This window comes from Rana temporaria, chromosome 5 (genome assembly GCF_905171775.1).
Source record: "Rana temporaria chromosome 5, aRanTem1.1, whole genome shotgun sequence".
In the NCBI taxonomy this organism is placed as follows: Eukaryota; Metazoa; Chordata; class Amphibia; order Anura; family Ranidae; genus Rana; species Rana temporaria.
The window spans coordinates 102,400,685-102,426,688 of NC_053493.1; the positions used below are offsets into that span (position 1 = coordinate 102,400,685).

The 26,004-nt window shown below is 46.4% G+C and overlaps 1 protein-coding gene across 1 annotated transcript in view; it reads right to left on the reverse strand.

The window, feature by feature from the left end:
• Window positions 1–3,028: 3,028 nt before the first annotated feature.
• Window positions 3,029–26,004, reverse strand: part of DAZL (deleted in azoospermia like) — a 47,015-nt gene continuing 24,039 nt past the window's right edge. Inside the window, exons 5-11 of the mRNA XM_040352955.1 lie at window positions 24,182–24,245; window positions 23,976–24,109; window positions 12,400–12,474; window positions 12,275–12,325; window positions 5,539–5,652; window positions 5,304–5,396; window positions 3,029–3,361 (exon numbers count right to left, since the gene is read on the reverse strand). Of these exons, the coding sequence (XP_040208889.1) occupies window positions 3,293–3,361; window positions 5,304–5,396; window positions 5,539–5,652; window positions 12,275–12,325; window positions 12,400–12,474; window positions 23,976–24,109; window positions 24,182–24,245 (600 nt within the window). The 3' untranslated portion in view covers window positions 3,029–3,292. The remainder of the gene's footprint in view (window positions 3,362–5,303; window positions 5,397–5,538; window positions 5,653–12,274; window positions 12,326–12,399; window positions 12,475–23,975; window positions 24,110–24,181; window positions 24,246–26,004) is intronic.

The following is a 26,004-nucleotide window of genomic DNA, read 5'->3' on the forward strand; positions in this document are numbered from 1 at the left end:
GCTACAGGCATCATCCCGGTACAACCCCCTAAAGCCGTGGCCAAATATATGCGAACGTTCGGCAGGAAGGGGTTAAAATTTGAGAGGTTCTGATTGTTCGCCATAATGTAAAACAAGTAGTTGCCCATGACCTGTTGAGATCCCTGAGAGGCTCATCAAATTCCTAGTCAAGTCTAGATTGGTTTCTCTTTGCTATGCAAGGCTGACAAAACACTTTCAGATCTGAGATTTAAAAAAATTTAACAACGAGCCAAATTAGGTTCTTTTTATTATGTGGCCATACAAAGATGTTGGTTTCCAGTCAATATCTAAAACGGTATTAAGATAACAGGTTACAAGGAAATATTCTGACACATTTAGGGGAGTTTTTTAAAAAATACCACCAAGAGGTACATACAAGTCACACTGTCATGATAGAATTAAACAGGATTCCAGATTTAAATGAAATCCACCACCAGCATTTGACTCCGGAATGATGTTACAGTGCACCAGTTTTGGGTTTAAACTTTCACATAGTGAAGTGTCACTGATCACATAGCTGAATGACTAGTGAACAGTTCCCATTCAAACTAAGGTTAGAACAGGAAAGGAAGAAGACATAGGTAGGAGTGACATTTCTATTCAGACACAAACAAGGCCGAAATGTATTCCAGATTTCACAAATTGATACACTGCAGATGAAAAACAATTTTAGCACCTAGTAAAACCAAGGAGCGGCAGGAAGCCGTAATCTATGTTTGTACATGAAGTTGCCAAGAGTAGAATATCCCCCCCATAGTAAACATGACAGAATATGTTGAAAGTCTGCAGCACTACAGTTCAATCACCTGGCAATAACTAGCACATTCTTAGATGGCATCCCAAGCAATCTGTATGCTCCAAATCCTAGAATTCTGCAAAATTTGGACGTGTCAAGTGTTCCCACTTTCTACCACACCATTCCCATTAACCAGTAAAACCAATGCACATGCATTAGGCAGTGGGTGATTGTGCAAGGCTATCAGATGTGCCAACGTTAAATGCATCCAGAACGCAGGGGAGGACATCAGGTACATTTAGCCATTGGTAGATGCTTGCACTGTAGTGTCACATCCTGTATAATTCTATATTGTATGGACAAGTCAACTCTGAAGTCATCTCACACTGCAAAGAAAATCTAAGGACCAGTCAATTCTAAAGCAGGAATGCAAAGTTGCATTTATATTAATTGGGCAAGACTTAACCTTGCTGGCAAAAATTAGATTCCATAATTTTGAGGTGATAGACCAATGGTAAAACATGCTCATGGCAACAAGTGTCTTCAGGAAAAAAAAAAAAAAAAAAAGCTGAGTATACATTTTTTTTTTTAACTTGTAAAAATAGCTTTCAAAATGTTATAGGGAAATGCACTACTTTAAAATCCAATTAAAAATCTACATAATTTACAGCTACCATGCAGGAAATAAAATGCATGCCCTTGGAAAACATAGCAGGGATACTGAGCATTTAGTTCTGTAGTCGCGCTACTTCGTTTATAGCACACATTGCTCTTAATTCCAAGATCATGTATATATATATATATATATATATATATATATATATATATATATATATATATATATAAAAAAGTCTTAAAAGCTCTAAAAGTCTTAAAAGCTCTATTACCAATGGAAATTTACCGGAAAATGCTGCTAAAATAAGGTGCCACACACACACCGATAAGTCAAAATGCACTTAAACCAATGTCACCACAAAGTGATCAATGGTCTCGCTACCTCAGTAAAACATGCTGTGCCTATGGAAGTAACCTCACTTGCGCCAAAGGTGTTTACGAGCTAAGCAGGCGTTCTCAGCTCACCAATAGACAAGTCAATACAAGCCCAAGAGATATTGTCTTTAAATTATAATTATAGAATTTTACTTTACCCTTCCATATTTGCTTGCTTTCAGCTATACCTTTTCTATAGAAAACAAGCTGACTTTTAGTTTCCATGGTACAGTAGAACCACTTTTCCACTCCATTGATTTCTGTGACTTTCAGCTATCAGGAAACAACCTTTATACAGAATTTAGAAGTTTGGTATGCAGTGTGTGAGAAAAGTTTACTCATGTCGTAAGGGGCTTTTTAACTGGAAAATAAAATTTGCAGCTGAAGTCAGATTTTTCCAGCCCATCTAACAATTCTGACAAGCCAATCATGTGTCTTAAAACCACAATATACATAGAACATTCAGAACTGTGAAATTTATGTCTGATGAGAAAAGAAGAAAAGTGTGAATAAATGAAAAGTACTTATTACAATACATTCCTAACTAGCCATCACTCAAACTAAAAAAGGTGAAAGGAGTGCCTAAAACTAAACGTATGGGGTCATACACGAATGAAAGATATAAATAAGTGCAAAAACATTTTTAGGGACAATATACAAGTGAATGGTAATAGGTGGGTGCATAAAGCAAAACCTCTAGGGACAAAGCACACAGGGAGTGAAGATGATCACCACACTATCAAGAGTGAAAAAACATGGCAAAAAAGTGAACGCATACTTTTGGCTATGAAAAACAGTGATACAAAACATTTTTACAACAGAACATGCTTAAGAAAACTGTCAACATTTGAAAAAAAAGATTAAACGTGCCCTTTGCTTAAAATTGTGTCAAATGTGTAAAACAATGCAGAACCAACAGTTAAAGAAAGCTTATATCGAACAAAACACAGAAACCTTTGAGGAGTGTTTTACAGTATCTCACCACACTTCAACTTTAGGCGCCCTTTCATACTGCCAGTGCCCGAAAAACGCTGGTAAAGCGCCGCTTAACCAGCATTTTTCGAGCGCTACCGGGGTGCTTTTAATTCCCGCTAGTAGCCAAATAAAGGGTTAAAAGCGCCCACAAAGCGCCGCTGCCAAGGCACTTCCCATTGAAATCAAGGGGAACTTTAAGAGCAGTGTATTCACCTCTCCTAAAGTGCTGCAAAGAAGCTGCTTGCAGGACTTTTTTGGACGCCCTGCCAGCGCCTCAGTGTGAAAGCACTCAGGCGTTTACATTGGGATTGCAGATGCTTCTTCCAGGCTTTTTTTAAGCACCAAAATGCCTAAAAACGGCCCAGTGTGAAAGGGGTCTTTAGCTGGATATACTTGTGGTAAATTGCCAGTTGATGGCCCAGGGTTTGATTCATGATAGGCCGACAAATGTATCCCCTCATGAACCAAAGCTTGAGCTGGATGGTACTGTATGAAAAGAGCATTACTAACAAATCTTAGGAGGTAAACTAAAAAAGTGCTACATTGTGAGCATCAGTGGTAGGTGCAGTTTTACATTCCAGATTTCTCCATGGTGGGCCTAAACATGGATCTTCTTCTGAACGAAGGCACTCTCCTTTCCTTTAAAGAAAAATAAATGCACATTAACTGACACTATACAATAAAAAAAAAAACATATTTAACACTGCTGAATAGAGGCAATTTATTCTAAAATATTTATATGCAGTGGTAAATATAAATAACCTATATGGTAAGGGAGCACAATTTCTAATCCATGCTGAGGACAGAAGAGATATACTGTATATACTATTAAAGGTGGAATCTGGTAAATATCAGACTCAGAGCAAATTTTTATTTTAAGAAAAAAAAAAATATATATTTGAAGACCGTTTTGCAGATTTTCAGACAGAACTGCAATATATATGTTGGCCATTAAAAAAAACAATGTCTTCCTTCAAAAAATAAAAAAATTATAATTTTAAGAACGTTCGTTTGATTTTCTAATTGTTAGTGGTGTCAAATGGACGCTTTTTTCGACCAGTGATGGGAAAATTTGAGGGCGCAAGCCTGCAGAGCCTTTTAGGACACTGGTAGAAAACTAGGGCATGTTGGTAGTAGAGGCTATCCCAGGGCTCAAAATTTCAAGCCCTGAGCTTCTAGCCAGGCCTCAAGTGTTACTCGCCACCAGTTGCCTCACCTAACCCATACACTGCCCCGCCCCTAAAAAACGCCCTTGTAGATTATCTCTTGGAATGACACTGTTAAATGTTTTATGCCGAATCAAGTTACACAATTAAATATTACCAACAACAACTTTAACAAAATGGGACAGGGCACTGGGGCAAACCAGAGGGACATGGCACTGGGGCAAACCAGAGGGACATGGCACTGGGGCAAACCAGAGGGACATGGCACTGGGGCAAACCAGAGGGACATGGACTTTTTTACTTCTGCAAATATTGCTCTCCCTCTTCTTATGTACAAGACTCCCTCCTCCTCTGCCTTCTCTCTAGAACCAGGTCTTTTCCCCCATTTTCTTGCTGTCTCCTCTGCAACCCCCATCCATCCTCCTCTCCCTCTCCTATTCTACCCACTCTCATAATCAGGAGCCCCTGTGTGCGGCTCCACACTTGCATGTCCCCACTTCCCCCTTTCATTGTCGGGCAGTGAGGAGAGGATCTGCAGCACAGCGGGAGGGAGTACAATCCAGCACCGAGATTCACACACCTGCATAGCCATTGACACCACAACACAGCGCTGTGCACACTGACACTGCACAGCATACTGCCGCTCTCTTGTCAGGGCAACTCTTGGTAAGCGCTGTGCTGCACTGCCTACCTGGGACACCCAGAGTGGTGATAATCGCAGTCCTCCAGCTCACTTGTTCCTTCCTGCTCTCTAGCTACATTGGTCAGGTTGGGAAGCCAGGCTCAGAGAGGTCATACTATCAGGTCCCATGGCTTAACGAGAATTGTAAGGAGAGCACCTGTGTACTGCTCTCCATGTGTGCGGCTCACCCGACTACTTTTCCTGGGCACGCACCTTTCCTCTTTGGCCGCCAATCGCAGCGTGGCTCTAAGTGTAGGCACAGATTGGACTGTTGGCCATGCAGAACTGTTATCCCTCGCCCCCAGCTTAAATCCACTCGCCAAATGCTAGCAGGCGAGTGGAAATTTTGAGGGCTGGGCTATCCTATGCTGGTCTACAGTTTCTCAGTGTCTAATACTCCTGCTGGTGGCGCTCGCTAGGGTTGCCACCTCATCCCTTTAAAAAGGAACACATATTAATTACACAGGTTCTGTGGCTAATTAAGGTGATAATTAGACTCATTTGGTGCCTTACCTGCATTAAATTAACCTCAGAACCTGTGTAATTCATATGTGTTCCTTTTTAAAGGGATGAGGTGGCAACTCTAGCGCTCGCACCAAAATGCTACTGGCATTTTGTGCCCCCCCACACACATTAGAGTACCCAGGAGTCTGAGTATGCAGAATATGAAATATCAAAAAAAATTGTACAATTCAACATCGTGGCTCAATGAAAGAATTATGTTATACTATACCTTCATGAAATTATCTTGAAAGAAAGGCTTGTGGAACCTTCCATCGCCAGAAAACAGACAGGATACAGCAGTTTGTATGCTTCGGTCAATTTTCTACAAACAACAATACATTTAATTTATGTCTGCCCTGCTAAGGATATTGCAGTAGAGACTGAGTAACTAATGACAATGTGGCCGCTTATACACAATTGATAAGCCACTTTACATTTTATTCAACATAAAGCAATGACGTTACCTTTTGGGGACTTGTTGAAACCAAGGCATTTTGCTCTGGGATTGTATAGTCTGCTTGCAACACTTCACCACAAGCTGTCTCAAAGTCATTTCCTGTATAATTCCAAGTTAAAGCCTACAAAACAGGAAACCCATATGTAAAACAAATCAAAATATAGGATTTTTGTGTCCACAGTAAAATTATTTTCTCTGGAGCCCACTGAGGGACATAGCTTGATGATAAAGTGGTTTCTAAAGTCAAAAGTTTTCCCCCTTAACCACTTGAGACCCGCGCTATTGACAAAAGACGTCAACAGCGCGGCTCTCAGGTGCCAACTGGACGTCTTTTTAAAAGCATTACGCGCGCGCCTCTGGGGGGCGCGCAGCGGGTAAACACTGTGCTGCCGCATCGCTGGGGACCCGATGCGTGTACCTGGCGGCCGCGATGTCCGCCGGGTACACGCGATAGTCGGTGACACAGCCGGTAACAGCAGAGACGTGAAGCTCTGTGTGTAAACACAGAGCTCCACGTGCTGTTAGAGGAGAGGAGACCGATCTGTGTCTCTTGTACATAGAGACACAGCATCGGTCACCTCCCCCAGTCACCCCCCTCCCCCCACACAGTTAGAACACACCCAGGCTACACATTTAACCCCTTCCTCACCCCCCAGTGTTAACCCCTTCACTGCCAGTCACATTTATACAGTAATTAGAGCATTTTTATAGCACTGATCGCTGTATAAATGTGAATGGTCCCAAATGTGTCGAAAGTGTCCGATACGTCCGCCGCAATATCGCAGTCCCAATAAAAATCGCAGATTGCCGCGATTACTAGTAAAAAAAATAAATAAATAAAAAATCATAATTCTGTCCCCCATTTTGTAGGCGCTATAACTTTTGCGCAAACCAAAGATACGTCGAAAAATACGTATCGGCCTTAACTGAGAAAAAAAAAAAAAAGGATTTTTGTACTCACCGTAAAATCCATTTCTCTTTCGTTCATAGACGGACACAGCCTTCATTGACCTTAGGGTTATGCTTCTTCCTACCAGGAGGTAGAATTAGGCAGAATTCTACAGCACCTAAGGTGTTAAAAACTTTCCTTCATGCCGCTCCTCCCAGGGGGCGTGGCTCCCCCAGGCATAACCCACACCCTGCTCTAGCAGCTTCAGTTCGTAACAAGCAGTACAAACCAAGGAGGGGTGGGTGCTGTGTCCGTCTATGAACTCAGAGAAATGGATTTTACGGTGAGTACAAAAATCCTTTTTTCTCTTCCGTTCATAGACAGACACAGCCTTCATTGACCTTAGGGACGTCCCCAAGCAGTGTCAAAAAAATTCGAGGGGTGGGAAAACAACACAGCAAACAAAACCGGAGTTACTCAACGGAGGAACTCCAACCTTAAACTACCGCCTGTAACACCCTGCGGCCGAAGGAGGCATCAGAAGATGCACTCACATCCACCTTATAAAACTTTGAAAAAGTGTGGACCGACGACCAGGTCGCAGCCTTACACACCTGTAACACAGAGGCTTGATGTCGGAAAGCCCAGGAGGCCCCGATCGCCCTGCGCCGTGACCCGAAAGGGAGACGCCCGCCCCTTCAGGGCATAGGCCTGAAGCACAACCTGTCGGATCCACCTGGAAATGGTGGCCGATGAGACAGCTAGGCCCTTACTGGGACCGGACACAGACACGAACAGCGAGTCCGACTTCCGGAACGGAGCTGTCAAGTAAACTCGAAGCGCCCGAACCACATTCAAAGAATGTAAGATGGCTTCCTTCGGGTTCTTCGGCTGAGGACACAAGGATGGAAGAACAATGTCCTCATTAATGTGAAAGGCTGAAACGACCTTCGGAAGAAAAGAGGGCTGCGGGCGCAGCACCGCCTTATCCTGATGGATGACCAAGTAGGGGGCCTTGCAAGACAAGGCCGCCAGTTCAGACACCCGTCTGATAGAGGTAATAGCTACCAGAAAGACCACCTTCTGCGACAAAGTCAGCAAAGGGATCTCCCGAATGTCCTCAAAGGGGGCACGCTGAAGCGCCGAGAGGACCAAATTCAAATCCCATAAAGGCAGTGGAGGGCGCACCAGGGGGGGGGGGCACATGTCGGACCCCCTGCACAAACGTGCAAACCAAAGAGTGCGCTGCCAAGGGACGCTGAAAATAAACAGCCAGAGCAGAAATCTGGCTCTTGATCGTGCTCAAGGCAAGAGCCTGGTCCACTCCCCACTGTAGGAACAGCAGGATCCGGGACACCACGCAAGTACGGGGGTGCCACTTCATCTCCTCACACAGAGATGTATGCTTTCCATGTACGATGGTAAATTTTTCGAGAAGTGGACTTCCGTGCACGCAGCATGGTAGAGATCACCGGGCCCGACAGGCCCCGGTCCTTCAGCACCTGGCTCTCAACAGACACACCGTTAAAGCCAGAGACCGTAAAGCAGGATGGAAGATCGGACCCCGAGACAGGAGATCTTCCCTCAGGGGCAGACGTTCCAGGTCCGCGTACCAAGAGCGACGTGGCCAGTCTGGGGCGATCAGGATTGTTGGAATCCCTTCGGCATCCACCCTGCGCAGCAGGCGAGGGAGGAGCCTTAGAGGAGGGAAGACGTAAATCAGGTGATAGTGACCCCAGGGAGCCACCAACGCGTCCGCCCACGGGTCTTTTGACCTGGCCACGAACCGTGGCACCTTCCGATTGAGACGGGATGCCAGAAGGTCCACATCTGGAGTGCCCCATTTTTGGCACAGGACCCGAAACACCTCCGGGTGGAGAGACCACTCCCTTTGATCCAGAGTCGTGCGACTTAGGAAGTCGGCTTGCCAATTCTGAACCCCCGGAATGTACACAGCCGACAGAGCCGGAATAGACCTTTCGGCCCACCGAAGTATGTGAGCGACCTCCGTCGCTGCAGCCGAGCTCCTTGTGCCGTCCTGATAAATGACGTACGCCACGGCCGTGGCGTTGTCGGACTGGATCCTGACAGGACGGCCCTGCAGCTCCAGGGACCACCTGGCAAGGCACAGCTTGATTGCTCGGAGCTCCAGAATATTGATCGGCAGACGGGACTCCTCCCGAGTCCAGCGCCCCTGGGCTGACTGGGTGCCCCAGACGCCCCCCCAGCCGAAGAGGCTGGCATCCATCGTGACCACTGTCCAGCGGCACGGAAGAAAAGACTTCCCGGACCGAAGCACCGGAGACGTCAGCCACCACGCCAGGGACGACTTGGCCAGATGGCTCAACCGAATCTGGCAATCCAGAGAAGATGGGACCCTGTTCCAACGTGACAGAATCCCTTTCTGTAGTACCCTGGTGTGGAATTGGGCATACGGAACCGCCTCGAAGGAGGCCACCATCAGACCCAGAACCCTCATGCAGAAGCGAAGAGATGACCACTTCTGGGTCGACAACAGTCTCACTGCAGATTGCAGGGTCAGCAGTTTTTCCGATGGGAGGAACACTTTTGCCTCCCCCGAATCCAAAACCAGCCCCAGGTGTTCCAGTCTCTGGGACGGAACCAACACTGACTTTCTGAGATTCAGAATCCAGCCGAACTCCTGGAGTCCGACACGTGATGGACACGTCGTCCTCTAACTGAGCCAGGATCGGGGCGAGCACCTTGGTGAAAACCCGTGGCGTCGAAGCCAGACTGAACGGGAGGGCCACAAATTGATAGTGGTCCTCCCCGATCGCAAAGCGCCTTTGGTGTCTTGTGCAAATGGGAACATGCAGGTATGCGTCCATGATGTCCAAGGACGCCATGAAGTCCCCCTGGTGGAGGGCCGCTATGATCGATCGGACCGACTCCATCCTGAATCTTTGCACTTTGACAAAGGAGTTGAGGGCCTTTAGGTCCAGGATAGGGCGAACCCCTCCCTTCTTGGGGACCACGAACAGATTGGAGTAGAACCCCTGAAACCGTTCCTGCGAGGGAACCGGCACAACCACCCCCCTGTCCAGAAGATCCTGGACAGCCCTGGACAGGGCTAGCCGACGATCCGGAGGAAGCTGGAGGGAAAAAAATCTGTTTGGGGGACAAGAAAAACTATCTTGTACCCCAAAGCAACCACCTCGCAAACCCAACGGTCGGATAGAAGAGAACTCCACCGATCCGCGAATTCGTAAAGCCGTCCCCCCACCCGGGACCCGGGCGGGGGCAGACCTTCATGCGGAAGCAGGCTTGTTGGGTTTGTTGAACCAGGGGCGCTTACGCCCGGCAGCAGGGGCTTTAGCACCTTGCGGACCTTTTCCCGCCGCGCTGGGCGCACGAAAAAAACGCTTAGGGGTAGTAAAAGTAGGACTTTGCTTGCGGCGAGGTTCCTTACCCTTCCCAGACTGTGGGAGCAACGTGCTCTTACCACCCGTGGAATCCTTAATGATGTCATCCAGGGATGCCCCAAAAAGCCGTTCGCCCTTAAAGGGCAAATCCACCAAGGCCTTTTTTGAGGACTGGTCAGCCGACCAGCATTTCAGCCACACAAGGCGGCGCAGAACCACTGCGTAGACGGAAGCCCTGGAAAGCAAAGGTATCGAATCCATGGCCGCCTCGCAGAGAAACTTTTGACCCTGAACCAACTGTTCAGCCAGGTCCCTAGAGGACTCGGAAGCACCTTGGACTTCCAGCTCCTGCAGCAGGAGCTTCGCCCTTTCAGTCTGTGCCACCAGGGCTCTGGCCAGAGCCGGCCTCACCGCCGAACCCACTACCGAGAACAGGGAGCGGGCCACGGCCTCCACTCTCCTATCAGCGGGGTCCTTGAAAGCAGGAGCCCCCTCCACAGGCAACGTAGTAGCCTTGCTCAGTCTGGACACAGGAGGGTCCACTGACGGAGGAGAGACCCACTTTTTCAAGAAGTCCTCCTCAAGGGGGTAACGGGTAGCAAAGCTTTTCGGAACAGTGAAAACTTTTTGCGGTGTATCCCATTCCTTATACAACATATTGTCCAAATAAGGAACACAGGGGAATACTTTAGCGGTATGCGGTGGTTTGCGGAATCCAAAAAGGGACTGACACCGCTGGTGTCTCCGCCACATCCTCTAATTTTAGAGTCTCACGCACCGCAGTAATAAGAGCTCCAACAAATTCCTTGTGAGCCGACTCCGCAGCAGAGTCATCCTCGCTGTCCATGTGGGTTAAGCCTGCATCCTCTGACATGACAGAACCAGAAGCAGCAATAGCATTGTCAGATTCTGCGTCAGAGATGTCCCCAGAAGCAGGATCGGGGGGGGGGGGGCGCTTTTTAGCCCCCAACCGAGCACTGGCTGCTTCAAACCTGGTGAGAAAGGACTCCAGGACAGCCGACACCGCCTCAACAGATGTGGTAGGGGAAGGGGCGTTAAGGGTCAACTCCGGCATCGCGAGGAATGAGGGGCCCGATTCAGGCTCCATAGTGTAGCTGCCGTGTCACCCCCACTGCCAAGGGCAGAAAAAAAGTCCCCCACAGGTCACCTCCCGGCCGCTAGAAAAACAGTATGGGGCCACTGGGACTCACCACCCCCCCGGTACAGTGCGGTCTGTGAAGGACAAGTGTGTGCTGAGAAGAAGCTGCAGCGCTGCGTCTGTCCCCTCAGAGGATTCACGGTCTTTTTTCCTCGCCAAAACGCCACCAGAGGCCGAACTAGAGCTGAAAACCGTGCTGGCCACAAGAAAATGGCCGCCGAACAATGCAATCGCTGCTCCGGCAAAATGGCCGCCGTGCCGCAGATTTAAAAAGACAGTGTACCCAAACTGTCAACACACAAAATACAGCACACAGAAAAATGTCCAGAATGTCCACCACAGTCCCCTGCAGTAACACAAAACCCCGCCATACCACGGACCAGTGAAAATGAGCCCCAGAAAAAAAAAAACCCGTACAGCCGTCACCCAAAGGGGGAAGGAGGGAGAGGAATAAGGGAGAGAGGAAAGCATGGAAAACCCTCAGTCGACCTCCCAAGGGAAAATTCCAGCCAGACCACTTACCTGAGTAAGGGCCACTACTTACCCTGTCCTGCGACTACCCGGCTGGAGGTATCTCAGACAGAACCAACGTCCGAACGGCATGGCTGTCTGCCAGACACACTGACAAAGCCATAAAAGACCGGTCATATGCGTGCCCTAGAACCGAAGTTCCCCGGCCGCCCCTGGAGCAACGGGGCCTGTTGTGGACGTCCCAAAGCTGAGCTGAGGGGCCGGCACACGCTCGAAGGCCGAACCTGGGGGGACTACAAGGGTCGAGGACCCAGCCTGTCACTTAGTCGGCTGTTGATAGAAGAATCACAGGATTCAAAAATGCAGGAACAAAATAATAAAAGCGAGAAAGATCGCAAGAAAAAACCTCCAGAGTCCAGAAGTGCCTGACTCCTCTCCTGTCGTTAGGCAGAAAAAGACTGAGGCTCCTAGAGCAGGGTGTGGGTTATGCCTGGGGGAGCCACGCCCCCTGGGAGGAGCGGCACGAAGGAAAGGTTTTAACACTTTACGTGCTGTTAAATTCTGCCTAAACTCTCCTGGTAGGAAGAAGCATAGCCCTAATGTCAAAGAAGGCTGTGTCCGTCTATGAACGGAAGAGAAACACATATTTTAATTTCTCTATAAAAACTCACTTTCCTGCCCCTGAAGCCAAATGCTCACAGCCTGTGGATGGATATGGAAACTCAGGCCAGGAGCCATTAGACAGAAGTCTAATCAAAAATCAAGCCATCTGCATCTCTCCAAAATGTATTTACAATTTCAAGGGTGAGGGTATATTTATATAACTTTCACGTTTTAATACCTGAGGCAATACATAGCTTCTTTGATCACCACCAGCCCACTGTGGAGCCACCTACATGGAAGAAAAAAAATGTTTTTAAATCATCCAAAAGGAAGACAAAGCCACAAAGCTAGTAATAAAGGTACCTGGAAATATCCTGGCTGCTGGTATGCCAAGGGTAATTGCTGCAACATGACTTGTGAGTTTGGGTAAGGACAAGCCTGCAAAAAGGGATATTAGCAAAAATTCATGACTGGCCATAAGGACCATGCATTGTAAAGTACAAGTTCATGTTAACCTGAATATTGTATTCGTATAGCAAAGTTCTGTACAGTATTCCCTTGTGTATTTTAAAGGCGCTCTCTACATTACCTGTCACTCTAGTTTGTTTGGACCAAGCCGGTTCAAACCAACCATTTCCTTCACTAAGTGCAGCACTGGCTCTAAGCACTAATAACTGTATTTAGCCTGAGCTTTAAAGTACAGTGCTAGGTTCCAGCTGTGAGACAGACTTATGTTTCACACCTGGAACAAAAGAGCTAGTCAGTGGCGCTCAGCCATTCAGACACAGCTTTGTATTCTGCGAATACAAAGTTTCATCTGTTGGGCAGAGTCCGAGCGAAACGTCAGCCTGCTTCAGCCAATCATAGGAAGCCTTGTATTTGTTCATAGAATACAAAGTTGCCTCTGCATGCTTGCGTGCCGTACATACTGACTTGTATTTTGTTCCAGGTGTGAGACAGAAGTCTGTCTCAGCCAGAACATGGCACTGTACTGTATATAGTGCTTCGAGCCAGTGCAGAACTTTAAGAAAATAGTTTGGATGAGCTTGGTCCAAACGATTAAAAGGGACATGAAATATGGAGATCAGCTTTAACATAGTAATTGCATTGTTATGCTCAAGAAGTAAAAACAATTGGCAGAATGTGACGGACCCCCGTACGCAAAAGGAGTGTCTGCCGTGTAAGCTTCCTTTGCCTGTTACCAGCACAATCAAAAGCACAATCCCTTAGCCCACCCAGTCACTTGTCTAGACATTAGTGTAGGGTGGAAAACAGACTATTCAAACACAGGCACAAAGATACACTCAGGGAACAACCCCTTTGTTTTCATGACACAGGGTGGAGTAAACTACATTTAGTAACAAGAGACACAGGTGTATTCAACTTTCCAGCAGTAGACCGTCTTAGCAGGAAGGGCTGTTGGTGGAAATCCACCCCCTTCCCTAGACATGCTAGAAACAGCCATCCCATGATAGGTGTCTCCCAAGGCAGACAAATAGAACAATGGGATACAGATACACCTCAAACTATCTAGTAAAAAAGTCTACAACAGTTTGAGACCAAGCTCATACTATATTCCAACAGTCGTAAAAGTGGAATTCATTTATCTTCATATATTCAATGGATATTGTACAGAAATATTACTGTCCCAAGTAGAAGATCCCCTTCATTCTTTCATCACAAACCACACATAAGACCCTGGCTAAAAGGAGTAAAAGAAATGCAGAGTCCAGTGTGGTTTGTACAGGGAGTCGGGTTAGTGCAGACCCGACTGGTGTACTCTGGCTTTTTTAGATGTTTGGCAAACTAATCTGGCCTTCCTGTTTGTGGCTCACCAATGGTTTACATCTTGTGGTGAACCCTCTGTATTCACTCTGGTTAAGTCTTCTCTTGATTGTTGACTTTGACACACACCTACCTCCTGGAGAGTGTTCTTAATCTGGCCAACTGTTGTGAAGGGCGTTTTCTTCAAAGAATTCTTCGGTCATCCACCAGTTTTCCGTGGTCTTCCGGGTCTTTTGGTTTTGCTGAGCTCACCAGTGCATTCTTTTTAAGAATGTTCCAAACAGTTGATTTGGCCACACCTGTTTTTGCTATCTGATGGGTTTGTTTTGTTTTTTCAGCCTAATGATGGCTTGCTTCACTGATAGTAACAGCTCTTTGGATGTCATATTGAGAGTTGACAGTACCAGATTCCAAATGTAAATAGCACACTTGAAATGAACTCTGGACCTTTTATCTGCTCCTTGTAAATGGGATAATGAGGGAATAACACGCCTGGCCATGGAACAGCTGAGCAGCCAATTGTCCCATTACTTTTGGTCCCTTAAAAAGTGGGAGGCACAAACTGTTGTAATTCTTACACCGGTCACCTGATTTGGATGTAAATACCCTCAAATTAAAGCTGAAAGTCTGCAGTTAATGCACATCTTGTTTGTTTCATTTCAAATCCATTGTGGTGGTTTATAGAGCCAAAAATATTAGAATTGTCGATGCCCCAATATTTATGGACCTGACTATAAATCCTTTATGTCACGAGTCTCCAACATCACTAGGCAAGAAAGTTCTGCCCTAAAAAAAAATATGAAGGAATCTAAGCAATCAAGGAAGCCGATAAGGGGGGGTGCAGTTGTAATATTAACAAAAGATCAATACCGTTCTGAGGCTAGACGTTGGCTTATTCCCACCTGCCAGGGAATCCTACAGCAGATTTTCTTCTTTAATCAGAAACAAGTTTATTAAAGAACAAATGATTTACAAACACGTCATGACCTTCCAGTTCCACAAAAACATAGTGCCCAATCACAGCCAATCATCCCCATCCCACCTCCCCAGACATGGTAATTGCAACTCAGGGCTATAAAGATCGCTCATACACCCACAGTAATTGCTTCACCCAACCCCTCTAATGGCAGTATCTAGAATTATACTTGAGTCAATAGTCTCAAAGCAGCAACCTATCCAGCATGAGGTCCACTGGGGACAGTCCCGGGGTGCGCAGCCAGGGTGACCACTGCCTTTCAAATTTGCCAGGGCTCCCTCTGTTAAAAGATAAACTTCTCTAGTTTAAACGTGTCACCCACCTTAATTGATCCATTTCCTAAGCAAGGGGGGGTTCAGCCGCCTTCCATCGCCTTAGGATGAGTACCTGTGCCTGAAATAGGGCTCTTGCAATGGGCGGTTTGAAATTGTCCTCCAGGGGGAGATCATCTAGGATGCCCAGGACGCACGGTTTGGGGTCAGTCGGGATAGTCACTGATAAGACCCCATTTATGGTATTCAATACCCCTGTCCAGTACAAATGTAGCTTTGGGCAGCGCAACATGTGAATTAAGTCTCCGTGGTCTCTCGCACACCCTGGACACTCTGAGTTTGGTCTCACCCCCGTTCTAGCCAGCCTGGCTGGCGTGTAATGCACCCTCAGTATAATGTATAATTGCAACAGACGCTGCGTCACGTTAAGGGAGGACATTTGTACCGCCTGAAGCGCCGCCTCCCACTGTTCCCCCTCTAGAGCACGGACATCGTTCTCCCATTGGGCCACGGTCCTTAAAGGAAATCCCGTCAGGAACACCCCTAGTAGCATCGAGTAACAATTATAAATAATGCCCTTAAAGCTGTCCATCTCCTCCATATAGTGAAATATGGGGGTCGGTGAAAGGGTCCCCGGAGTCCCACCAAACTGAGCCCTGACGGCGTGTCGCAGTTGCATATAATAAAAATGCATCGTCCGGGGGAGCCGAAATCGCTCCCTCAGATCAGCAAAGGTGCTCAATTGACCCGCCACAAAAATGTGACATAGGTGCGTGACCCCATACCTCCTCCACCGAGCCTCACACGTCAGTCTGTAGTTCCGGGTAGTATCTATTATTCCAAATTGGGCTGTATTTGGCGAAACCTTCCACCGCCTGTAACCGTCTGGCCTTTTTCCATATCTTTTGGATTAGGGCAAACGTGGGGAATCTCTTGTTAGACTTTGCATTTCCCAAGGCCTCCAAGCCCACTGCTACATCGGATACACACGTTTCGTGGCACATGAGTCCTAACGGGGTCTACAGCAGGTTGGTCCTCCCATCACCTCGTCCAGCGGGGCTCGGGCCACATGCTGCAGCTGGGAGGCAATATAATAAAGCCACAGGTTGGGCAATGCCAACGCCCCCCTCGTCCTTGGGTTTCTGCAATTTTCTAGCTTAACCCTGGGGGGCCTATCCTGCCACAGAAAGGACCCGATTACAGAATTAATGCAAAATATTTTAAGGGGGATCACCACAGGGGCATTATGTAGTTTATAAAGAAGCTGGGGCATGAAGATCATTTTGATCAAGTTAGCCCTTCCTACCAGGGACATTCAGTTTTGACCACACTTTTATTCGAGCTTGGATACGGCCCAGCAGGGGTGATAGGTTAAGGGGATATATTCTAGTATTTCCGGGGTGACCTGAATTTCTAAATATTTGAAGCTGGAGGTTATCGGCATTTGAAGCGCCGCTAAACTCTGGGTGTCCGGCTCGGCGTCAAGCACCATAAGTGATGATTTTGTCCAGTTGATCACTAGACCAGAGAACGTTCCGAATTTTACTATGATCGACATCACTGCTCTAACAGAGTCTGAAGTGTCTCCCAACAGCAGCATAGTGTCATCCGCATATAGCATGATTTTTTCATGAAGTGACCCGTACCTAAAGCCTTAGACCTGCAGACTGGACCTGATCAGGGAAGCCATCGGCTCAATTGCAACCGCAAACCGAAGCGGTGACAACGGGAAGCCCTGTCTTGTCCCTCTATGAAGCCTAAAGGGTAGTGAAACGTGGCCCGCCTCTTATAACTGCCTGTGGGGAGCCATAAAGCAGTTTGACCCAGGACAGAAACATATCTCCGAACCCAAACTTGCCCATAACCGCCCAGAGGTATTGCCATTCTATGCTGTCAAACGCTTTATGGGCATCCAAACACAGCAGTGCCCCGTCTCCTGCATTATCTGACTGGGCTTGGAGGTTAAGAAAAAGCCTGCGGAGATTTATGGCCGTACACTTTGCGGGATAAATCCTGGTTGGTCCGGGTGTATAATGGAAGGGATAACCTTATTAAGTCTAAGGGCCAGTACCTTAGCTAGAATTTTTATATCGCTTTGCAGAAGAGATATCGCCCTATAGGACCCTGGGTCTAGCGGGTCCTTCCTCGGCTTTAATATAAGGACTATGTTCGCTCTAGTCAGACTCCGGTAGGCTCGGATTGGTCCTGGCCTGGTTAAGCACTCTAAGGAGATGAGGTAGTATAGAGTCCCCGTACTGTTTGTAGATTTCAGTCGGGAGGCCGTCGTCCCCAGGGGCCTTATAGTTAGGGGAGAGAGCGATCGCCTCCTGTAGCTCCTTAACTGTAATTGGGTCATCCAGTAGTGCTCTTTGGGTCGCAGAGAGGCACGGAAGCTATACGGTCTGCAAATAAGACCTAGTGACCTGATCCAACGCCTCTTGCGCCGCTACCTAGGACTTCGTTTACATCACTGGGGTCATCAATAAACCTTGTCTCCAGTTGGCATACCAATTGCTCCACCTGCTCCGCCCTCGTATTAGATTTGACTTTTGTTACTGCTTTAATGAGAATACCCCTCAAGGACACCTTAAAGGATCACTAAAGGAAAAAAAATTGTTTGCTGAAATTACTGTTTACAGGGTAGAGAGACATAAAAGTAACTGATTCCTTTTAAAAATGATTAAAAATAGATTAAATTCAATCATATAATGTGCCTGTAGTTTCACTTTAGTTTTTAAACTGGTTTCATGTTTATGTGAAGTAAAGAGACCCACAGAACAAAAACAAACAAATCCAGGGCAGTGTTTTGTTTTTAAAATGAATCTGATTGGTTCTGAGGAGTTTTAGACACACAGCTTAGACCACAGTGAAAAGCTGCCATGAGATTTTTCATAAGGAGCCAGACAAGCAGGAAGTGTGGAGATCACAGCAGAATTACAGCAACTTCAAAGCAAAAACAATGATAACATGAAACCAGTACTGCAGTAAGGTAAAGGAAGCTATTTAGCTAAAAAAATTTTTTAGTGATCCTTTAAAGTCCTCCCAAGCTGCACAGGGGTCCGGGTGGTCTACGTGGTGCTCCCAGAACTCCCCAATCGCCTCCGCCAGGCTCTCATGGGAGGGGATCAGGTTCAACCAAAAGGCATTGAGCTTCCAGGGGGCCCTTGCAAGAGTCGTGTCAGGTTTGGAGATTAGGTGAATCAGGAGTGGGAAGTGATCAGAGATGCCCCTAACCAGGTATTGGATGTCCTGTAGAAAAGCGGGACGTTTGGGCTGTGCACAGGCACAGATCTATCCTGGACAGGGAGAGGTGGGTCTTAGAGAAGCAGGAGAACTGTTGTTGCAACGGGTTATGGTCCCGCCATAGGTCCAACCATCCCACCTCCGCCGCGAGCTTCCGCAGTGCCGTTCGAGCAATTTTGCGGCCGATCGCTGGGGGCGGGTGCTTGTCCAGGACGGGGTCCATGTAACAGTTAAGGTCTCCCACCGCGACCAGTGGTACATCAGGGTGACTTAATTGGAAGCTTAGGAGAGTTCTCAATGCCTCTGGGTTAAAGGGGGTGGAATATATAAAGCAGCAATAATACATTTCAGTTGGTACACTTTGCATAGCAATATAACATATCTCCCTTCTGTTTCAATCAATTTTTCATATACTTGGAAGTCCACTGACCTGTGCACTAGCACGCTCACCCCCCTGGAATAGGAGGTGTGTGGAGTGGAATCCCTCCCCCACCCAAGCATACCCAACACAGGACAGCGTCTCTGGGACCAAATGAGTCTCCTGGAGGCAATAAATAGCCGGGGCGTGCTTCTTGAGTACCGTGGATACCAATGTACGTTTAAGGGGGTCCTAGAGACCTCTAACATTCCAGGATAATATAGGTACAGTACTCATTGTTAGGTATAGAGTCAACCCTGCAGGGGCCTGGGCCACATTGATGACGAGACTATATCTAAGAATATGCAAACCTTCCTGCGGATAGTACTGTTCTATGCTAAAAAGTCTATAACCTTCCACTGGAAGTCTCCATCCTTACCTACCATTACCTTTTGTCTCACCACCATCAATCGTGCTATACCGCTGTAGAAGATGACATATGAGGCCAGAGGGTGTCCAAAAAAATTCTTGAAGGTCTGGGGCTCTTGGGTTGATTCCGAGAGCACCATACCTCCTGCTCCTTGAACTTTGACTGATACCTCTGCCCGTTGAATAGAACTAAGTGAGTAAATTAACGATTCTGTTTTTCTCCCACATTTCTCTGTGTTTTTATGAAAATGCTCAATGTGTACCAGCTACCAAGGTTTTGTAAAATGATGTACCGGGCGATGTTCGCCTAGGATGTGCGTTTGTTGTATTGTCTGTTTTGTATGTACAAAAATTTCAAAATAAAAATTTACCTTTAAAAAAAACCCTGCAGGGGCAATGGGACTTCCAGGTCCACCATACCCTGGGTGATACATAGGCCTGACTGGCCGTCAAGGGGATGGGAGCACATCGGACAGCACCATTCAGCCACATCCGGAAGATGGGCAGGGGCGAGGTAGATAGCTTCAAAGGCATGACAACAAACTGAGTGGGCCTGGAACTGGAGTATCAAGCAAAAAACTGTATGGAAAACATCACAAGCGTGCCTGGACAAGCCGTCGCCTGCCTGCGATTTCTGCTTCAAACTGGTCGCACATATTGCATAACATAACCCCAAGAGGACCCAAACAACAAACTTAGGGTACCTCCATGGGGCACAAACGGTGCCAACCATAAGGGATCAGCTATGGCTTTACAACGAAGTGTTGCGGTAATAACACAGTTCACCTTGCTCACTGCGCTGGAAGGAAAAATAGGTTGTGGCTCCCAGCCGGGTTGTAGGTTACTTAAACGGGAAACAAAGTGAAGTCAGGTTCCAATCAGCTCACCTCTCCTCCAAGGACTGTTGTAAGAGCCATCAGTCACCCCCCGCTGCGGCCCTTCTGGTTTGACGGATGGCATGTTCATTGGCGTCGATCCAGAGGGAGGCATCTGTCGTGGACTCAAAGAAATGTGCTTGGCCCCTGGAAATGATGCAAAGTCGTGCCGGGAACAGCATGGCATACAACGCTTATAGCTGCTGGAGCCTCCTCTTCACGTCGACGAATTTTGCTCTGCGCCGCTGCACTTCTGCGGAGTAGTCAGGGTAAAACGAAATGCATGCCCTGTTAAAGGCAACATTGCGCCTTTCCCTTGCCTGGCGGAGAATAATTTCCTTGTAATTAAGGAGCCTGGCTAGCACTGGGTGGCACTCTGTGGGCCCTTTCCACTACAAATAGTGATGTGAATACTTCTTTCCCAAAGACCTCCTGCAGCCACGTTTCCACAAACTCTGTGGGGTCCATGTCCTCCGTCTTCTCCAGGTAGCCCCACTATGTGCACGTTGTTCCTCCTCATACAATTCTCAAGGTCATCAGATTTGAGCTCATTTGCCCTCGCCAGCCTAGCCTTGGTCTGAATGTCTCTAAGAAGGGGGGCGATTTTATTTTCTATGTCGCTGATTCGGCCCTCTGCTGCGGTAGTACGTTCTCTTATTTTTTGTATGTCATGGCGGATAAAGCTCAATTCTTCCTTCATACCGCCAAATTGCTCCTGCAGCGCGTGTACAGAAGCTGTGCAATTGTGCACAGCTCTGAGAATGTCTGCAAGGGTGGGTTGCAAAAGCTCCTCCATTTCTGCGGCTGGAGTGTCAGTGTCCTGCGACTCATCCTGTGTCCTCCATTTCTGCGGCTGGAGTGTCAATGTCCTGCGACTCATCCTGTGTCTGCTGGCTCTGCTCTCCCGCCAGGGCTGCATGCAGTATGGCTGGGGTGGCCTACAGCCGATTTTCAATCCTTATTTGCACTTCTACATAGAGAAAAGATGAGGCTTTTGACCCCCAAAACTGCAGAATATCTCTATGTAGAGAATCCAATTATACCAGTGTTCCACCATCTTCTCAAGATTCACAAATCTGAAAATGTTATTTGAGGCCGTCCAATAGTAGCCGGTATCTCCTCTTTACTCGAATGCTTGGGAGAGTGGGTAGACTCATCTTCAGCCTCTGGCACCAGGCAAACACCTGAGTTCAGATGACGTTGATCGAGAAAGAAGGCCGATCAATTTTCCCCCAGGCTGGCGTCAGTGGTGAGAACCTTGCTGACCAAAGGGAGGAAAATTTTGGACTCCTGGGCTGACAGGACACAAGGCAAAACCAAACCGTTTATCAGCATTTGGCCAATGCGATGGTCAACAGAATGTGCATTTTTATCCCACATGGTCAGAATGTTGAGTTTCAAAGCTCTGATGCGAAATTGGGTGAAATTTATCTACTTTAAAGAACCATGCACACTGGCTTAAACTTGCTTCTACAGGAGTTGTGTTCTGCCAGAAGAAGCTCAATGTTAACCTATGTGTCCATGCACATTAGGATGATTAGAGGCATATTTTGAGCTCAACGTTCAGAGGCAGAAAAAAAAAAAAGCGGCCTTCTGGTTTGCATTTTTTTGATTTGCGCTTAATGTCAGAAAAAACATAAAACTCCTAAATTCGTTCAAACTTTGTACAAAAAATCTGAGCGTTTTTTACTTCCAAGAAAACAGAAGTTATGTTTTTTAAGCCCAGTGTGCATGAAGCCTTATAGAGGTCACCATCAAGCCCAGACTGTAAAGTCAATATGGGAGCAGAGAATCTGAAAATTTTCTGGTGAAAGAAAAACCTTGGATAGAAGTATCCAGAAGGCCCACCTACGCCAAGCGATTTGCCCATTCCAGAATGGACTAGAGGTTCAGGATCCACCTAAACAGAGGACCTGTGCCAGAGCAGTGTGGAGTTCTAATGGTCCTTGCAAGAAAGACAGGTTGGACACAAGGAAGTGGGGAGCAAGCAGAGATTGAAATGCTAGCTTGTAGCCCCTGGTTCCCCAAAGGGTACTAAATCGACTGAAGTAGCAAAAGGATAATAAACCCCTGTTTTAATGCATACTGTTAGGTTGATTCGGTTGTCAGAGGGCTGGTAAAGAACCGCTAAGACCCTAACGGTTTAGGGCGTTTTTGCAGTGCCTCAGTGTGAAAGGGTAAGGCATTTTTACAGCGCTTTCAATTAATTTCAATGGAGAGGGGCGTTTTTTAGCGCCCAAAAGCTGCTCCAAAGATGCTGCTTGCAGGACTCCGTGTGAAAGGGTCCATTGAGATGCATGGAGAGCATTTTATGAGCGTTTTAATAGTGCCATTTTTAACGCTAAAACGCTTTAAAAACGCTTCAGTGTGAAAGGGGTCTAAAAGAAGTAAAACATTGTATGTGTGTTTAACATAGGCGTTCACCCCCGGGGGCAAATCCTCTAAACAGCACTGCATGTTTTCTTTTGGTCGGTGAGTAAGCTTGGATTTTTTTCTTGACATTGTTTATATCATATGTTGCCTTCCAATGCGACTTGCTGCAATGACCAGTTATAGATGGGGGTAGTGGACACCCTTGTTTTAAAGGGACTGTTATACTGGTCAGGATATGCACTGACACCTTTGTAGCCATTGTGCGATTTGCTGGGTGTTCAGTTTGCCCCTGGACCTTTAAGAAGGGGTGGGCTCCCTTCAGTCCACATGACCTTTACCTATCCATCAAAATGCATGTGCTTCCATTGTGGAGTCTCACTCATTAGCTAGTGATAGGACCACCGATACCAGGGTCATGTGGTGAGGCTCTGTGGCTTACGCATGTATTTGCAAATGCGTGCAGACTAAACCGTTTTAACGCGTAGTTAGGTTGATTCAGTTGTCAGCGGGCTGGTCGGTAAGCAAGCTTGGATCTTTCCTTGGCCTTGTTTATATCATGTTTCCTTCCAATGCTACTTGCTGCAATGGCCAGATATAGGGTGGGGTAATGGACACCTTTGTTAGTTGTAATTGACATTTCACCTGGAAATTGTAAGGCAGAAACAAAGATACCTGGGATCTTATAAGGAGCCAGCTGAATCACAGGCAAAGCAAGAAGATGATCTTGCCCTCAATAGCATGTTTCAGCACTTGTGAGGGGCAGAGTTATCAGGCAAATGAGGTGAAAAAAAACAATTACAGTAAAAGCTTGGTTTGAGAGTAACTTAATTTGAGAGAGTTTTGCAAGACAAGCAAAATGTTTTAATACATTTTGCCTTTATATACAAGCGATGTCTTGATATAACAGTAGCGTTATGTCACAACTGAGTATAAAAAAGGAGCCTCCAAGTGTAGCAATATGGTTACATTTAATGAAGGTACAACATTTAGCAACTTATTGCTACACTTTGAGGTGCCACCCTGTAAAAAAAAAATGCTTTGATATACAAGTGCTTTGGATTACAAGCATGTTTCTGGAACAAATTATACTCGCAAACCAAGGTTTTACTGTAAATGTCGCAGCCCATAAAAAACACACTGCAAATTCAAAGAAAGCATCATGTTGCCCCAAATGAGTGTTGCGGCACACGTTGGCGAAGAGAATAGGGAATACACATACAAGGGGTCTGGCTTCTAAAATACAGGGATAAAGCCTTATTTACCAGCATTGATGTGGATGGGTGACAGTCTATGCAGAGAATCAAGTACATACCAGATTTTACCCTTTCAGCAAGCATACTGCAGCAGTATACAGAGATTGGTATATCATAGCCCTGGGACATATATTTTTATTTATTTTTTTATTATAAAAAAAAGTTTATTTTGGCACTGGCAAAAAAAAAATGGAGCAAAATTGGAGTAGGCAGCTCTGTCTGCCAGTATCCAATCTCCTAATGACACCAGCATAACCAAGTGACTAAGAAAACTTCACCCTGTCCCTTAATGAATGACAAAAAAATAAATCTGGAGAAACAAATATAAAACAAGGTATTAAGTACTTAAATACTATACAAAGGCCAATTTCTAACCTGAATATAAGATGCCATAGGACTAAACATGGGAGTAGGCTGAACATATGCATCGGTGACAGGGGTGCTCCACATGTTCTGATATTGTGGTGCTTGGGTGCTAAGCACCACAGTTCTTGGTTGAATGTGTGCACCTAAAAGAAGAATATATGAATAAATGTTTTCCTGAGAACCACAGTTATGATCCAATGTAGATATTTACTCACATGTACTTTGCTTTCTTATAGCTGGTCCAAGTTTTAGTCTCTTGCCATGAAAGCTGACCTGAGTCTACGTATAAAGCAGAAGTAAATTAAGCCTTTCAGAAAATGGGATAACTACATCTGAGTACTTACTACAAAATGTATGTAGAGGGGCACCACTTATTCCAAATAAAAAGCTCTTGACAGTTAGAGGTATTCGGCAAAACTAAGATTTACAGCTTTCCGATGATTTTTTAAAAGCAAATAGTATCCACTTCCTGGTCTATACAAAAGAATTTCGAAATTGCTTGCCCTCATCTTTCAGTACACTACAAGACTAGTATTCATAGTCTTGTAGTGCATTGCACAGAGCAGGCAAGCATGACATGTTTGTTACTAAAGAAAAAACAGAACATTTAAAAACAATTTAACCACTTATGGTGGTTATGAACAGAACACAAGACATTCTAGAGATCTGTCTGACGTGTCCCACTGCAGCCACATAAAAAGTGCAGATCAAAAAAAGTTGCAAGTTATACTGCAACTGCACCATCCTAAAAGACAGGGTCATGTTGGTTGCTCACTGCCTTTGCCCAGTTTGCTGCAGTCTAATAAACAAATAGCAGCCAGCCCTGGTTGCAGCTGCCAGTTTAGAGCATTTAACCACTTCAGCCCCAGACCATTTTGCTGGTCAAAGACCAGGCCACTTTTTGCGATTCGGCACTGCATCGCTTTAACTGACAATTGCGCAGTCTTGCGACATGGCTCCCAAACAAAATTGACGTCCTTTTTCCCCCCACAAATATAGCTTTATTTTGGTGGTATTTGATCACCTCTGCGTTTTAAAAATAAAGCGACAATTTTGAAATGTTGAAATCCTTTTCTGAGCCCATGGACGGACCCAGCTCCTTAAATCTTGACAAGTGGGTTATGTTCCCTGTTAACAGGAGAGGACTAGGCAGAAACATGTTAGATAATTAAATACATGTTACATTAACAGAGTTGAACAGCCCCACCCAGGGGGCGGTCCCTCCAGACATAAGCCTCCTCACTGCAGCATGCAGCCTCAGCTCGTAACAAGCAGTACAAACCTAAAAAGAAGGGGTGGGTGCTGTGTCCGTCCATGGACTCAGAGAAAAGGATTTTACGATGAGACAGCTCCTTAAATCTTGACAAGTGGGACGTCCCCAAGCAGTGTCAAAAACGAGGGGTGGGAAATATATCAGTAAAACCAATTTTAACTTCACCCCAAAACAAGCAGAGCTCCTCAACGGAGGAGGTGCAACTTTAAACAGCCGCCGGCAAAAACTAGCGGACGAAAAAAGCATCAGAAGATGCACTCACAGCAACCACCATGTAAATTCTGGAAACAGCGTGAACAGACAAGCAAGTCGCCGTCTCGCACACCTGTGAGACAGACGCATGATGTCGGAAAAAAACCCAGGAAGCACCAATTGCCCTGGTCGAAAGTGCCGTGACCGGAAAGGGGGCCCGCCACTTAAGAGCATAGGCCTGTATGACAGCCTGCCTAATCCACCGAGAAATGGTGGTCGACAACACCATGGCGGCTTGCAAGACAAGACCACCAACTCAGAAAACCCTCTAACAAAGGCCACCTTCTGAGATAGTGTCAAGAGAAAATCTCTGATGTTTCCAAAAGGAAGGTTCCTGAAAAACCGAGAGCACCAGAGTGAAAACTCATGGGGGAAGAGATGGGCCAAGAAGGGAAAGTATATGACAAACCCCCTGCAAACAAAAAGGGACCCACCAGGGAACAGGCCGCAAAAAGGCCACCGAAAAAACACAGCCAAGGTTGAAATCTGCCCCCAAACGGTGCTTTAAAGCAA